The 17,586-nt window shown below is 30.7% G+C and overlaps 1 protein-coding gene across 1 annotated transcript; it reads left to right on the top strand.

The window, feature by feature from the left end:
* Positions 1-14,587: 14,587 nt before the first annotated feature.
* LOC7481826 (protein EXORDIUM-like 3) lies at positions 14,588-15,977 on the top strand. Its single transcript, XM_002322376.4, has one exon. It carries the CDS (start codon positions 14,758-14,760, stop codon positions 15,784-15,786), a length of 1,029 nt encoding a protein of 342 aa, XP_002322412.3. The 5' UTR covers positions 14,588-14,757; the 3' UTR covers positions 15,787-15,977.
* Positions 15,978-17,586: the final 1,609 nt, after the last annotated feature.

The following is a 17,586-nucleotide window of genomic DNA, read 5'->3' as shown; positions in this document are numbered from 1 at the left end:
AACAAAAAAAAAACACTAGATTTGTATTGGTTAAATAAAAAAATTAAAAAAATTCAGTTTATTTGATTAAAAACCCGAATTAACTGGAAGACTTAGTTCACCTAGAACTAACCCAATCAAATCAACTCGTTGAGGTTTTTTTCTCAAAACAATATATTTTGATTCTTTCTAGACAATTTGTTTTTCTTGGTTTCGATCCTTCCAATCAATAACTGAATCGGGTTTTGAAACAATGTCTATGGCAAGGTGTCCAAGCCTTCGAGAAGTTTAAGAAAAACTCCATCAGCAACCCACGAACAAAACTGTTTCAAGAGTTTCTATTAACGGGCTGTTGTTAAGGTGTCCAAACTCATATAAAGTATAGATAACTTCAAATCAGTGTAGCCCACATGCTCTTTTCAAGCCCATCCATTCAACTAAAAATGTCCATGTCCATTCTAGGGTTCCTCACGTTAGACCAGGAGATTATATATCTGCAAGAAAAAGGAAAGGAATAAAAAAAAAACACTCAACTCTTGTCAGCAAGATTACTCTTTTTACTTTTTTTTTATTATTATTTTTTATGGAGTTTGCTCCCTCTTATCTCAAGTTCAAGCCCTGTGGTTGCTAATATGATGACCACTGGAGACTTACATGGTCGTTAACTTCAGAACCTATAGAATTAGTCGAGGTGCATATAAGCTGGCATGAACACTCATATTAATCAGAAAAAATAAAGATTACCTTTTTTTACTAATAGCCTCCAGAAATTAACCCTTCATATAATATTAAGTCACATGACCTGCTATTAGATATTTAGATGATTTTGTGTGTAATTATTAAATTTAGTATTATTTTATGGATTAATTCAGAAAATTCATGATTTCAATAAATATTTAATTTTGATTTAAATTGAAAATAATATTAACCCTGCTAAACTTGGTTAACTTAATATCGTTTTCTTTTTTATCCAACTAAATTTAATCAGATTAACACCAAGAAATTTTGATAAAAAATAATATATTTTTTTTATTAACGTGAGTGTCTGATCCAGCTTGCGTGCACCTCGACTAATTCCACGGGTCCTGAAATTAACGATTATGTAAACTTTCAGTAGCCTTGAAGTTTGTGAGACTCAAACAAGTGATCTCTATAAAACAAATTCAAAACCTGATCATTTAAACCACACCTATTAAAAAAAAAACCTATCTTGATCAACTCAATGAATGTCATTTCATGGATAGCATCCCTAATCGGATATCGATAGCTGTAACCAGACTCAACAGCACTGTGTTTAGCATCAAGGTTTCAAAGTTCTTTTCCCTTCTCCCAAGTCCTAACAATAAAGTTATAAAACGTTGAAGGGTATGATCAATCAAGGGCAAGCTCCGATTGTTAAGCTCGAATCAATCAAACTAATCTTTATTAGAATTCGAGTGCCAGATGTCCACTTCAGAATCCCCAACTTTCAGCCATTAAGCAATTATTGAGGGACAAAATGCTATTTCAGTCTTGCAATCCACTTGACCACAGAGAAATATCTTCACAATCTACCTAACAAAAATCTTAAAAAATTTCAGAATTCAACTATTAAATTTTAAAAAAATAATATAAGAAAATGCATGGGATGTCAGGTCATTTTAAGGTCCTTCAATGAATGCTTTGCAGAATCTGAAGTCACAAGCAGCCAGATAACGTTAATCCACCAGAAATTTGTCCCGTTTTTTCCCTTATGCTGGCTATATAAGAACCTGCGATTTTGCAGGTGCTGCGGCTATCTTCTGCCAAGCAATCTTTATCCACCCAGGTGATTTAATTGTCATGGAATTGATGAACAGTTGGGTGCAGAGCAGGGGAGCTTGCCATTCAGAAAGAAAACTGTGCTCACCTCCGATGCCCGTCGAGGCCAGACTTTCTTCACATCCTGACCCACCTTGAATACTCAATCTGTCAGTTGTGTATTTGTGTTGAATTTCAAACCTAATCATTCAATAGCAATGATTTGGCCTTAACCCATTAACTCGCGTATTTTTTTCTATAATTTTATTTATTTATATATAATCTATAACTTTACAAAAACAATATAGTAAATAAATATAATAAACTAAAATAACTGTACAGGAATGCAGTAGTCCTAATCCATATAATACCTATGCAGTAGTCTCACCATTGGCACACCTTCATGCCTACCTTGTATTTCTATTTCTATGATGCCAGATTCTAAGGGGAAAAAAAAGGAGAAAATTATCTAATTATTAAGACTCCAATGCCATTCTAGGTTTGATTTTTAGTGGGGGCCATGTCCTGCTTAAAAAAATTAATTATTTTTTGTATGAATGTATTAATTTGAATATGAATTGATCTATTTAAAATCTAGCCAGAAAATAATTCGAAGTTAAGAATGGCAAAATTCCAAGTAGAGCAGACTGCAGAGGGAGGTTTTCATAGTTCACGCTCATGTATATAATTGCTAGTTGCATGATTATTATTGAATTTTTATTATTAAAACGAAAACTTTCAAACCCCATTCGAGTCGGGTTAGGGTAAAATAAATATCATTCTAAATTGGAATATAATTTAAACCTAAAACAGCCTATTTCGATCCATCTCAACTTGATCAACATGAGCATCACAATCTTTCAAGGTTTTTTTTGACATTTAATAAACATTATTTGACGCACTAGTACCTTCATTTTACAGCAAAACAAAGACAAATCATTTTAACCATATAGTAGATAGCCAGTAATAAGAATTTGTGATTAAGAAGCTTGTTTTCCTTGTGATTGCTAATATGATGGTAACTAAAGACTTACATGATCATTAACTTTAGGGTCCATGGGATTAGTCGAGATACGCGCAAACTGGTTTGAACACCCATATTAATAATATAAAAAAAACAAATCCTTTTCACAAAATCCTTTTCAATTGAGTGGAAATTGAAGAATAAAAAATGAGTTTTTGTAATTAGATTATAGTAGTGTGGTAGAGGTTGTTTTTCAAGGTATTTTTTATATAAAAATGCATTCACGTAATATTTTTTATTTTTCTAATTTTTTTTTATAAATACATTAAAACAATTAAAAAATTATTCGATCACAATGACCATAACATGACCACAATTCAGAAAGAGCAAAGAAATGAACGCAATAGAAGGACCCCTAAGGAGATGATCAAGGCAACATGATTGCTATGGTCTAAAAAGAGGACAGGATATGAATTGCCATCTTCTAATTCCTGTTTTTTTTTTATATATAAAAAAATTGGCATACTGTTTTTTAAAAGTTGCAATTATTAAGTCTGATATTTTAAATAAATAGTTAAAACGGACAATATAAATTCTATAAAAAAAAGTATGATTGAGACTCTTAGTGTCACATTAAAGTTCTAATAATAATACTAATGATTTTTTTTTTAAATAGCATACTCTAAAAGATTTGCATGATTTTTATAAGTTGCAATTATTAAGTCTGATACGAATCAACATAAATTCAAAAAATATATATATGAACAAGACTCTTGTGTCATATTGAAGCTCTAATGATAACACTCGTGGTTTAATTTTTTTAAACAGCAAAGATCCATGTGATTTTTAAAAATTACAATTGGTAAGTCTGATATTTTAAACAAATACTTAAAACGGATCAATATAAATTTCAAAAAAATATATATGAATAAGACTTTTGTGTCACATTAAAGTTCTAATGATAACACTCGTGATCTTATTTTTTTAAATAGCAAAGATCCATGTGATTTTTAAAAATTACGATATTTTAAATAAATAGTTAAAACAGACCGAAATAAATTCTAATAAAAATAGTATGATGGAAACTTTAGTGTCACATTAAAGCTCTAATAATAACACTCATATTGTCATAAAAAAAATCTCGATGAATTGAAACCAACGAAAACGCCACAAAACATGTACTGCTAACCACCCGCCATCCACGGTGGCCCACAATGTTTGAGAGGAAAAACACCCCTAATTCTAAGCATTTCCAAACACATATTGAATCAACTAGGCAACGTGTGCTGGGTTGTTTTTGTTTTGGCCCTTGAATAATTCACGCAGAAACAGGAACACTGACTGGACTCAAAGCCACGATTTGTTTGGTGTTCTTTCGGTTCCTTTTCAGTCACAGAATTCCAGTCCCTTTTGTCAATTCATGTCACACAGCATCATTATTTGCAGTTAAATCACACTGTCACAATTGTCATCTTTTTTTTCCAGTAAAGACGACTACATTGAATGTCGTTTTAGCTGTCAAGAAAAAGAAATCATTGAAGCTTTGCAATAATTCTCATCACAAACAATTCTGTAACCTCAAGTCCAGCAAGAAAGACTCTTATCCTACTATCATTATTACATCTTCGCCAACTTTTTATCATCTTATTAAAATAAAATCAAGTTATTTACTTTTATATATATATATATATATATATATATATATATATATATATATATATGATTGTGATTATTTTTAAAATATTTTTTACTAAAAAATATATCAAAATAATATATTTAATTATATTTTATTTTTAAAATTTTAGCTAACACGGGTTAATTTGGATTTTTCAATCATAATATGTGACTTGTACATCGTTAAACGCGTGCACTGCCTTAACCCCCACGTTTAACATTTAAGTTGTACCTGGTAGGAGAAATACATCACTCAAGGTTTTATTTTTTTATCTTTTACCATTTAATTAAAATAAAATCATATTATTAAATCTGATTCTTTTGACTTTTGAGAACGACGACATTTTATCTTTGTTTTTTATTAAATTATATTTTACATGCCAGATCATTATATAATTTAAATTTCGATGACCAATCCAATTCAGAATTATAATACTGGTGGTGATAAAAATAGCAGATACTTGTTTAATCATTAGGCCAATATTCATAATTATTGAAGGTTAAAATCTATATTTTTTACTGACCTTACAGGAAAAATTATAGACATGTATGTTGATGATTGACTAATTAACTAAGTTAATAATTAGTGATTACACAATCAATGTGCACCTTCATAGCTCATAAATATGGCAAATAATTATCCAACCACCATACTAATGACTGCAACTAAGGATTATTGATTCAGACGTCCTTCTTGGTACAATTTTTAAAAATGAATAGGAGTTATTGCTTTCATCAACCATGCACTAAAATTGTATTTAGTTAATGTTCATCGACAAATTAAAAAAAAAATATATGTAGAAGATAAAAACATGTTTAATTAAATGAAAAAAATATGTTTAATTAAAAAAATAAAAAAACACATAAAAATATATATATCCTCTATCTTCGTCCTTTGCCATTTCTCCAGACTCCATGAGAGTTATAGCTTATGAACTCATTATATTTTTTAATTTTTCATCAAAAAGATTAGCTACGTGTGTACAACTAGCTCACTGGATGGTAGGTTTTTATTTAAATACATCAATTCTGTTGAGTTGAAAGGTGACAAGCTTTAATTTTGCATTCAATAGTATTATTATTTTTTTACTATCATATATTTTTTTGTGCCAAGTTCTTGTAGTGATCATGGCGAGCACTAGTACACAACAAAAGAGAAAAGGACGATACTGTAGCGATCGCATTAGAAAAATATCAAGTGAGTGGGGATAAAACCGACTTTAAACCCACCAGAAAGTTATCGACTCACCAGCAGCATCTATGCATTTGAATGTGGGGCCCAGAACACTGACAAAAGTAACCAAAAATCAGTTGGTCGAGCCGACCTCAGCTTGCCAAGCCTCTGCAAATTAACTGTGACTAGAATGGCTTCAAATCTCCATGGAACTCCTGTACTGCACTAAACTTAGCGTGTGATAGCTTTTACGGTTACATTTTTTAAATATTAAATAAAAAATATATAAAAGGTAGCATTTTTATGAAATTATGAAATTGTGATGTGTTTGGATTAAAGTGTGCTTGAAATTGTAGTAGTAGATCAGTGTTATTTTTAAAATATTTTTTATTTAATAATATATCAGCTTTTTTATATATTTTAAAATTTATTTGTGACACTAACATACTAAAACGATCTAAAAACAATAAAAAAAATCAAATTTCTTGAAAGTGTTATCATGTTGCAATACTAGGTCTGTGTTTGGTATTGTGGTGCGGAGCGTTTTTTTTTTTGTGTTTTTCAAATGTGTGTTTGCATTAAAAAAATATGAACACATCAAAATCATCGAAAAACATTAAAAAAAACGTCAATTTTATATTTTTTTTAAGGAAAATATACTTTTAAAAACATCAAAAAAATAAAAACCACCACACTTCCAAACAATATCCAACCAAATATTTTCAAAACTACAATTAAAATAAAATATAATTCCAATAAAATCTCATCACAAAGCAATGTACCTTAAAACTTGTTTATTTTTTTATTTTAAAAATATTTAGAAAAAATTAAAGATTTTTTATTTTTTTCTTCTTATAATATTAATTTTATTGTTGTTTTTAATGATTTTTTACATACTAATATAAAAAATATATTATTTTAATAATTTTTAAAAAAAACCACCACCCATCCAATTCAAAACGAGTTATGCTAACCAAGGTTGTCAATTCCATTTCGGTAGGTGTTTCGTTTTTTCAATTGGAATGGAATGTTTCAATTTCGAAGTGTTTCGGCGTGCCGTTTCGGGGTTGTATTGTTCATATATATTTATATATTCAACAAACATAATTCAAATTCAAGATAAATTAATTATAAATTATGCAATACAAACACAATGCCAAACAAATATAATTTTAAAATTTAAAATATTTCAAAATAGTCAAGATTAAATAGATCTTTAACTTAAAGTAACTCAACTTAAACAAAATATCAAAATATTATGAAAGTAAAATGTTTTAACACAAATATTTTAAATATAAAGTTAGGTCAATGTTATCAAGGTTAATGGAATCTAAAACATCCCTTATTTTGCTCAAATTCCTACAAAGTATAAACATGAAAAAAACAATATGAATATAAACCATATATAGTGATAAATCTAATTTTAAAAAATTAATATTATTGTTAATGAAAATAGTAATGATAATTTTCAATATTATTTTCAATATCATTGTTATTGAAAATAGTAATGAAAAAGAGCTTTTTATACTTGGATGGTTTAATTAATTAAATTGAACAAGGTTCAATTTGATTCAACGGTTTTTCAAGAGCGGAACGGAACATGTGGAATGGAATCGGAATGTTCCGGCTGAAATTTAGCCGAAAAATTCAGAACGGACCGAGATTTAAAATGAAATGAAAATTATTCTATTTTTTAAATTGATATGGAATGTTTCAATCATTTCGGGTGAAACAAAATGGAATTGAGAACCTATTACTAACCCCTCCTCAAATCCATATTTTGAGGACAAAACTGACAGCCTAAAGCGGGTACACCCTCCAATAGACGTCTCCCGCCGACCATGGAGACCGACCTTTCTTGCCCTTCCGCACAGCCCAGTTGTTCAGGAAGACGACTTTTTCCTGGTGGTTTTAAATGTTCCATGCCTGAAACAACGGGTCCTTGCACTGTGGCCTGCGGTGCTGGTACAGAGTTCTCATTTATGCTACTGTGTAAATTCGGTGGAAAAGAGTGGGATGCCTGTGGCCATCATTGTGGGAATGCATTTCTTTCATGAGCTAGAGCTGCTAACCTCAATGATGGCATTTCATCACTGGTGGGCCATTTCTACATATCTTCTCGCCAAGGAAACTGTTCTTCCTCACCTAAATTAAACAGTTTGGAGACTTTTCTTCAATACTTCACTGATTTGTCAATTAAAATTAAATACTCTCCTAGAATGATTTTAATAATTTTCTTCAATAGAAACTAAACGTTTCTCCCGTCACATCTTATTTTTTTTATTTTAATTTGTTGAGAATTAAGTTTTTTTTATAAAATTCAAATTTAAAATTTCACAAATTATAAATTTTAATGATTAACTTAATATTAAAATATTAAAATGTTTGTCTTGCTTGGCTTTTTTTGTCTATTTTTTAAACTTGTGTTTTTTTAATTTCATTAATAATTTAATTGAAAATTAGGTTATATTTTTTTATTTGCTTTCTATATGTATTTGTTTATTATAAGTATCAGGTGTTTATTTTATGATTTTTTTTAAAAAAATATTTTTATTGGATAGACATCTCCATGTTAACATGAATAATTGTTCAATTGAAAACAAAATTATTAAAAAAAAACAAAATTACTAAACATAATTTGTTACATGTTCGTGTTGGTTTTACTTATTATTAATAATTTTTTTCTTAAATTTACTTACACAAATAATGTCATTTTTTATTTACCTAAAACAATCTTTTTTAACATGTGATCTAAATATTGGATCAGTTCATATACCCGACCAAGTTTAAATATTGGATCAGTTCATATATATAGTGGGCCATTGAATAAATAGAAGTAGGCCCCGTTATCACCAAAATAGAGCTTTAAACTCATACTTCTCCTTGACACGTGTCGACTCACTTCCCCACGGAGACCCCAAAGTTTCCGCTGCAATGTCTCATCCTAATCGGGATACATGTCAGTGACATGCACGCGTAATATAATTCGATTTAAAGACACCGCGTATTATAGGAAGAAACCAGTAAAAAAAATAATCCATAGAGTTGTTTTTCAATTTCTTTTTTTTAAAAAAAAAAAAAAAAAACTAAACGTGGAAGACTAGTTATAAGAAAAGGGTCAGTCTGCGCAAAGTTAGTAGAATTAGATTAACCTAGAGATACTCCTGACATCCTCTGGGTCGAATCATATTGGGTATTGTATTATACAATATACTAAAATAAAAACGATAAAAACATTGTAAAAATTATAGTTTCAAGTTTTTTTTATACTGTAACTGTAACAAATTTATAACTTTTTATTTTTTTTTACTGTAGCATGTACTGATAACATATTATTTATTTTTCATTAGAATTTCATTTTTTTTCTTTTTACACTTGGCATATCTATTCCTCTACACTTGACATTTTTATCTCTTCCTTGTATTTTAAACTTTTTTTAGAATAAACTATTATTTCTTATTCTTGACATATTGAATATTTACCACTCTATATAATATATAGAAGGTTTGAGTACATGAATTTTATTTTTATTTTTTTTATTAATTAGATAAACGAGATGTTGTCCATTTATTTTTAAAATTGTTCAGGTGCGCGCGCCTGACTTGCCATGCCTAGTAGCGCTTAATATTTTTATTTTTGTTTCTGGGTTTTTTCTAATAAATAACTTTATTTTTTAAAATTTATATTTAGATTAATATTCATTCCTTTTGTTTTCTTATATTATTTGTTTGGCCTTTTTAAATATCAATTGTTTTTTTTATTATTTTGTTTGTATTCAATGTCTCAAAGAGATTGATCTAATTTTTCTACAAGTTTTTTTTAATGTTTTATATAAATAAATTATATTCTTGAAAATAAAAAAATATATATTCCTAGTGAGAAATAGTGACCTTTAAAATAATTAAAAAATGTGAACATCAAAAAAATATATGAAATTAAATATCATACATATCTATCTTTTACTTTTACAAGAATAATTATCTTTTTCATTCAAAAATTTAACTGTTATTACCAGCTCTTTCACAGTTTATCAATTCACAAATTTTAAGATTTATCTTATTTTGAGTGAACAACATCTTTCCATTTCCTAGTTAATAGAATTAGGACACAGTGAATCGACTGTGAATACGTGTGAAGGTGACTCCGCGTTTAACAAGAAAGGGAGGTGGGGTCCCAGTTCAAAGCCTCCTGCATGGTTTTCTCTGATTTGTGGATTGAAAATGTGGACCCCACAAAACTCATATCTCTTTCAATCTCAGCTGTGCGATTGACACCCACTTGTCTTGATATCTCATTGATATATATATATATATATATATATATATATATATATATATATATATATATATATATATCATTTAGAGCCGCGCAATTTACTCCGTGATTAGAAGTATCCATCTGCTGTTCTTACATTCCTTCCAAAAGTTTGCCTATTTTTATACGCTACCTGTCCTTGTATGATTACATGGTACAGCAAAAAGTCTTGCGGTTCTTTAATCTTCCTTCACGTGGTGCTCTTTTTATTATAGCCTAGCCTCGTTCGTCTACGTCGAGTTTTTGTGGTTGGTTGTAATATATTTTGTTTTTAAATATATTAATATAATATATATTTTTTTAAAAAAATTATTTTTTACATCAGTACATTAAAACAATATAAAAATATTTATAAAAAATAACGTAAAACAAAAATCAAATTTTGATAAAAAAATATATTCAACCTCAATACCAAACAAGTATAAAAAATATAAAATTTATTTTCTCATGTTTGTCTATAATTTAAAACACGATTGCTCACAAATATTTACTAAAAATGTAATAATTTTTCTTTTTTAAAATTATTCCAGTTTTTATGCTAGTTCTTAAAGAGTAATATAAATTTATTTTTCAAATTTCACTTAACAACTTAAATTATTGAGTTGAAATTATTATTTTATAAGGTATCAAAACCTTAATGACTGTCATGAGTTTAGATCTCATCATTCATATTCTAATTGATTAAAAAATTAAGTACGATATGGTATGAACCTATACAAATTTCAAGTTTAAAAACTTTCATTTGAAATAATGTTTTAAATAGTAATATAAAATATGTATTTAAGTCTCACATAACAATTTAAATTTTTTAGTTGAAATGATTCATTGACATGACATTAGAACCTTGTTAACTAAACGATTACGAGTTCAAATCTTATCACATTTATTTTACTTGATAAAAATCAAGAACATTATTGTGTGAGTTTGTACAGATATTTTTTTAGATTTAAATGATTATTTATCACCAATAAACAAGAGGACATGTAATAAACCTTATCACGTGTCTTCTAGCATTAATTAGATTAAGCTTTTATTTGCTGCTTGAATGGCTAGTGCCATTGAACAGGAGAAGCTAGAAGTTATATGAAAAATTAAAATGATTATTTGACCCCAATAACCAAGAGGACATTTAATAAACCTTATCGTGTGTCTACTAGCATTAATTAGACTAAGCTCTTATTTGCTGCATGAATGGATAGTGCCATTGAACAGGAGAAGCTAGAAGTTATAAGAACATTTAAATTTAAAGTAATACTTGGAAAATTTTAAATTTTAACCCGTAGACCTTGAAGTTAATGACCATTTAATCCTCCAGTAACTATTATATTAGTAACCACAGAACTGGAACCTGAGACTATAGAGAAGCAAACTTTTTAATCTCAAGTTTTTATTACTGAGTCAGTTATTAGATGGTTAAAAATAAAAAATAATAATCTTACTTGAGTTTACTTTACATCGACTACATGATCTTATTTAAATTTATTATTTAACTAGACATAACAATGAATTATATTATTTCAATTTCACAAGGTTATAATACAAATAAATCAGATTTATAATATTAAAAACCAGAAGCCACAATTTTTCTAAACAGGCACGAGTTACAGAGCAATAGTGTTGTACATTTGTGTACAAAAATTGGGAAAGTAGAGCACGAAAGCAAAAAAAAAAATCCAAAATAATAATAAAAATTGAATATGCAAGAATGCCCTCATTTTAAGGAGTGTCCGGAAACAAGAGGACAGCACTAAGGTCCCATCCTTGTCACCATTCTTACAGTACAAAAGGACAAGAAGGTTATTACCGTAAATCAGCTTACGGCGCCATTTGGCCTGGCAACATCGACCAGTTCCAAAGATCCTCTGTTTCACGGAGCCTCCTAGCTTTTTCTTGATTAGCCATTTTATTCAACTATTTTAATTACTTTTTTATAGCTTGGCTAAGAGTTATTTATTTAAATATTAATTAGTGAATTTATTAAAATTATAATTCTTGCATCGTTGATTATTTTTATGAGAAAAAGAAATACACCCCTTGATCTTTTGATCTGTCTCTCTTCTGTTATAATTTAATACATATTCCTTGCTTGGATCAAACTTGGAGGTGAATTTTATTAGAATATATATTATAAAAATTAATTCACGTTATTTTTCCTACTACAAAAAAAGAGAGAAGAGACTGTGGGTTCTTCATCAATGATGTGCAAGTTTTTCCAATTATTTTGACCAACGAGCTTCAAAACCCACATGAAGTAATATAAATGAGATAGGTAGAACATAAATGCCTCCAACAAGTAGATTAATTTTCCAAACATGCCTTCACTCCACACTATTAATTGTCACAGTTAAATATCGGTTCAAAAGAAAAAAAATGTCACATAATTCTTCTAGATGATATAACAACTACTAAGAAACTATACAATCATTATAGTTTATTTATTTATTGCGCTGTTCAAATTTAAAACCATCATCTTATTCATTTATTGTAAACTAATAAAAAACTATTTCATTAAAAAAAAATCATCAGGTACATAAAAAAAAATTATTTTTAGCCAAATGAGGAACAAAAAAATTTATGAAGTAGAAACGTATAACATGAGTGATATCATAAATTTAGTGAGTATAACATGAGAGTAAAGTGTAAATACCTACAAGATGATAAGTATAAATTAGTCGAACATGGAAAATGATATATGAGGTACTAGAAACCTGTGATGATCTATTATCAGAATCCTTAAAAAAAAGGATCTGTACGAATAATATCTGCAGTATTGTGGTGTGGTGGTTTATAACCCTGAGGTGGTTTATGAGCATTAGATTGTGACTGACTATCATGTTTCCAAGCTTGATTATGTTATCTCAACTTAGGACACTGAGCTTTCCAATGACCTTTCTGCTTATAGAAACTACACTCATCAAAACCAACTCTCGTGTAAGGCTTATTCTGATTATTAGAGTATGACTTAGAGGGTACTGCTAGTACAAAAGGATTTGAAGCAGAAAAAATTCTATTTTTAAAATTAGACTGAAGACGTATTTCTTAAGTCAATAACTCACTAACAACAGAAGGCAGTGGAGAATGATGCAGAATTGAACCTCTAAGTCCTTTAAAACCACTGTGAAAGTGTTGTTAAAAACTGTACCAAACATTGCTGCTCTCTACGCTGAATATAGGTACCACATGCCTTTAATTCTGTCGATTCTGTCAAAGCCAATTGATCCCAAAAATATGTCATAGTAGAATAAAACTCTTGAATACTCATATTCTTTTGAGGAAGAGCTCTTATGTCATTCTCTAATTGATACTGTTTTGCAAAATTGGATTGCGTGAATAACCTTTGTAGATGATCCCAAACCTCCTTTGTTGTCTTATACTTCGCCAACTGCGTACCTATGGAATGCTCAACAGAATTGTTGATCCGAGTATTGATCTTTGCATTGTTTGCTTCCCATGTATCTATCAAAACAACATCCCCCCTCAGTATTCTTATGTATCACATAAGTTCCACTAACATACCCCCACATCTTCTTACGCATGAGAAAATTTCTCATTACATAACTCCAGTACGAATAATTCTTTCCATCCAACCTCATACTCACATACTGAAGCGAATCATCTCTTTCGGTAGCCATAATTAACAAACAAACAAAACCAGAATACAAAAGCAACGAAAGACAAAGTACCAGATTGTAGAAACTGAACAGATATCACAGATACTCAACAAATATCCTCTCGAAATTATACGATTACTCCAAAATACAACACAAATTGCAGAAAATAAAACACCAAAACAATTGCAGAGACAGAATAGAAATACCAAATTGCAGAAGTTGAAGGAAAGTCGAAATACTAGATTTTGCAGAAGCTCAGGCCTGAACCCCGGCAGGGGCGCACTGTCCCCTGCAAAAACCCCCAGCCAACTCACCGCAGGGTTGGATCCATGAAAGTTGTGTTTGAGATTAAGCCTCGTTCCATAAAATCAGCTCTGATAGTATGTCAAAACAATTCAATTAACACAAAAATAAATACGAAGATGAAAGGGAAGGAGGCTATAATTCTCCTCGGTTGATTTGTATTGTTGTTCTTACTTTAACACAAATACAAAGAGTTTATATATATGTTAAGCTGAAAATATTATTTTACCCTTAATAAATAAAACAAGATAAATATATTATTTAACAAAAAAAATATTTTTAAAATATTTTTATTTTAAAATATATTAAAATGATTTTTTTATATCAACATATCAAAACTTTAAAATAACACTAAAAATATATCATTTTAATGTTTTTATATATGAAATATATTTTTAAAACAAGAATAAAAATAAGAATTACCAAAATTATTTTATTTTATTTTTAAAAACCGGGAATACAGAAACGCTATCAATCATGCTACAACTCAGAATTTGCGTTGTGGGAAGAAGTATAATTCTTCTTGAAAATACTCTTTCCAGAGATGGAATATAGAATCCTCACCGTCCGCCATGGTCCGTACAAAAATATGTCAAATCCCAAAAATACCCCTTACCACAATTTTCCCGCGCAATCAGAAACAAAAAGTGTGATGAGATAATATAAGATCAGATGACGATCACCATCATGATCACATGATGTCCCCACCCATCTCTGACCTTCAGGCTCCACTCCCTCCCACTTCACTTTTAAGAACCCACCTGTCTTCCATTACCGCAAATCAATGCAACCCTCTATAATTTTTTTATCAATCTTACAGCACAAGCCCTCCCTCCGTTCCCCCCTTCCTCTATATAAGCACAAAAATCACCTCGTGCCCCAATCTGCCTCTCCTCCAACAAACACCATGCCCTTGTAATATAACCCACCCTTCATAGTCCATCCCTTCTTCCTCTACAATGGCACCGAGTACATCTCGTACTTCAGTGTTCATCACCGCCGCAATACTTACCCTACTCTTTGCCATCACCCCCATCACCTGCTGGCGTCCATGGCCGCACCTAAACCCCAACAGCTCAGACCTCCTCTATGATTCCTCCAAAAAATTTGAAGGGTCATCAGAATTTGTCCACCTACGTTACCACATGGGCCCAGTATTAACTGGGAACATAACGGTCCACACAATCTGGTACGGTAGATGGCAAAAATCCCAGAAAAAAATCATTCGAGGGTTCATCAACTCAATCTCAGATGTCCATGCACGGCATCCATCAGTTGCTGGTTGGTGGAGAACTGTGCAACTCTACACAGACCAAACTGGAGCCAACATCTCACATACTGTCCAATTAGGACAGGAAAAAAACGACAGGTTTTATTCTCATGGGAAGTCGTTAACAAGGTTGTCTATACAGTCGGTGATCAGGAGTGCTGTGACAGCCAGAACTAAGCCGCTGCCTATCAATCCAAGAAATGGGTTGTATCTTCTGTTGACTTCTGATGATGTGTACGTCCAGGATTTTTGTGGGCAGGTTTGTGGGTTTCATTATTTTACGTTCCCTTCAATTGTAGGGTACACCTTGCCTTATGCCTGGGTTGGTAACAGTGCAAAGCAGTGCCCTGGTGTGTGTGCTTATCCTTTTGCCGTGCCGGAGTTCAGGCCAGGGTGGAAGGCACTAAAATCACCTAACGGTGACGTGGGCGTTGAAGGAATGATCAGTGTGATTGCTCATGAGATTGCTGAATTGGCAACAAATCCATTGGTGAATGCTTGGTATGCAGGACAGGATCCGAGTGCTCCTGTGGAGATAGCCGATTTGTGTGAGGGTATTTATGGAACTGGGGGTGGTGGGTCCTATACTGGACAAATGCTGACGGACCACGATGGTGCCACGTATAATATGAACGGGATCAGACGGAAGTTTTTGGTTCAGTGGGTTTGGAACCATTTGGTCAGTTATTGTACTGGCCCTAATGCCCTCGATCAGTAGCGGTATTTATTTTCCTATTTTGATTTTGTTTTTTGTAATTTTGGGTTTCAATGCTTTTTTTTTTTTTTTTACCGTTTGTTGGTTTTTGAATTTGGGGTTTGGGAGGTTGGTAATTAATGCATATGTTAATTAAGGTAGTTAAGGTTGTTAAAATTTGTAATAATTCCTATTATACTATTTTTGTATACCAACTTCTTGTCTTCTTCCCACCTTAAAAATAGGTAGCAGCCTGGCTGGAGATATTTTATCATCTTTAATGGTGATTTAACGGTTTAGCGAATGTTTTTAACCGCTTTTTAAATTGTCGCATGAGCCCTTTTTTTTTTTTAATTTTTATGGCCCTATTTAGCACACTTGTCATCCTGTTTGAAAATTTTTAATTTTTCTAGTTTTAAATTGATTTTTTGATTTTTTTTATTTGAATATGCTGATATAAAAAATAAAAATTTAAAAATAAATAAAATATTATTTTAATATTAATTAATAAAACCTAGAATTTAGATTCTGGCAAGTGGTTAAGCTGAATTGATTTGATAGAGAAAATTAATTAGACATAGTTAATTTCTAGTGTCCCAAGTGGTCTAATTAAATGCAATATAAAATCTGGAATTAAACTCGATATAAAATTTGATATAAACATGGTCGGACCAATCATCGAATAAGAAAGAAAAAACGAAACGCTGTCGTTCAAGATCTCGTTGTTTTATACTTTTATCCATCCCCATTCCCCGTCCAGAGTCCTAAATTGTAAAATCAAAATCCTTAAACCTCGCAGCTACTTGCTAGGGAAGGAGGTACGCGAACTGTTGCCTAGAAATTGAAGCATTGTAGGATGGTAAACACTAAACAGTAAGCTTCTGTTCTTTCAATTAAAATTGAAAAAAATAAATAAATTTTGAAGGAAAGGGAGAGCTTCGTGAGGTGGGGACTGACGAACAGAGATTTCAAGACGAAAGGTGACATCATTTTCGCCATTGCTGTTCCATGCACTTCCTTATAGAACTCAAGTCTCCAAATAATTTGACACGGTGTATTTAATTTTTTAATAGTATTTTTTATTTAAAAATATATTAAAAATATTTTTATTTTATTTTTTATATCAGTTTATTAAAATTATTAAAAAAACATTAAAAAATCTAATTTAATGAATTTTTTAAGATAAACATACTTAAAAAAAGCACCCAGAACAGAATCCATAGCAATCTAAAAAACAAGAGTAAGTTTTCCTTGTAATTCCTCACATGTTATTCTAGGTAATTTAATAGCATCAATAATATTTTTAATATGTTAGTATAGACTAGTTAATGGATGATTGGTCTATAAAGAAAGTAATAATTTAATTTTTTTTTCAAGGCAGATATATTTTTATCATACACACATGAAAACACAAAATCAAACTCTATAAATTAAAATCCAAGCTGATGCAAGAGTTAATAATGTGAAGCAGAGACAATAGAGCTGCTGCTGCTGCTGCTGCTGCTGCTGCTTCCATGTTTCCTGTGGGGATTGAATGGAGGAGGGCTGGTTACACGGCCTAGTTACTTGGAAAAACGTGCGCAACCTTTCAAAGAAAAGAAGCTGTCGTTGGAAGTCGGAAAATATGGTACCATGCATCATATCAAAGCCTCGCAGCTCAAGTCCCAACAAAGTTTTCTTGGCTAGGTCTTGAAAAAGATACTCACAGGGGGGTCCTTGAGATATATCTGGCAAATCAACTTGCCATAGGTGCGCAGGTTGGTTGTTTTGGGAGTGACGAAGTGTAAACCTAAAAACTTGGCAAATCAACTTGCTGGGAGTTCA

This window comes from Populus trichocarpa, chromosome 15, assembly GCF_000002775.5.
Source record: "Populus trichocarpa isolate Nisqually-1 chromosome 15, P.trichocarpa_v4.1, whole genome shotgun sequence".
In the NCBI taxonomy this organism is placed as follows: domain Eukaryota; kingdom Viridiplantae; phylum Streptophyta; class Magnoliopsida; order Malpighiales; family Salicaceae; genus Populus; species Populus trichocarpa.
The sequence above is the reverse complement of the archived record's forward strand: the minus strand, read 5'-3'. Positions and strand labels throughout refer to the sequence as shown.

Bases quoted from the DNA above. Each gene is read 5' to 3' on its own strand.
- LOC7481826 (XM_002322376.4), top strand. From the start codon at position 14,758: ATGGCACCGAGTACATCTCGTACTTCAGTGTTCATCACCGCCGCAATA.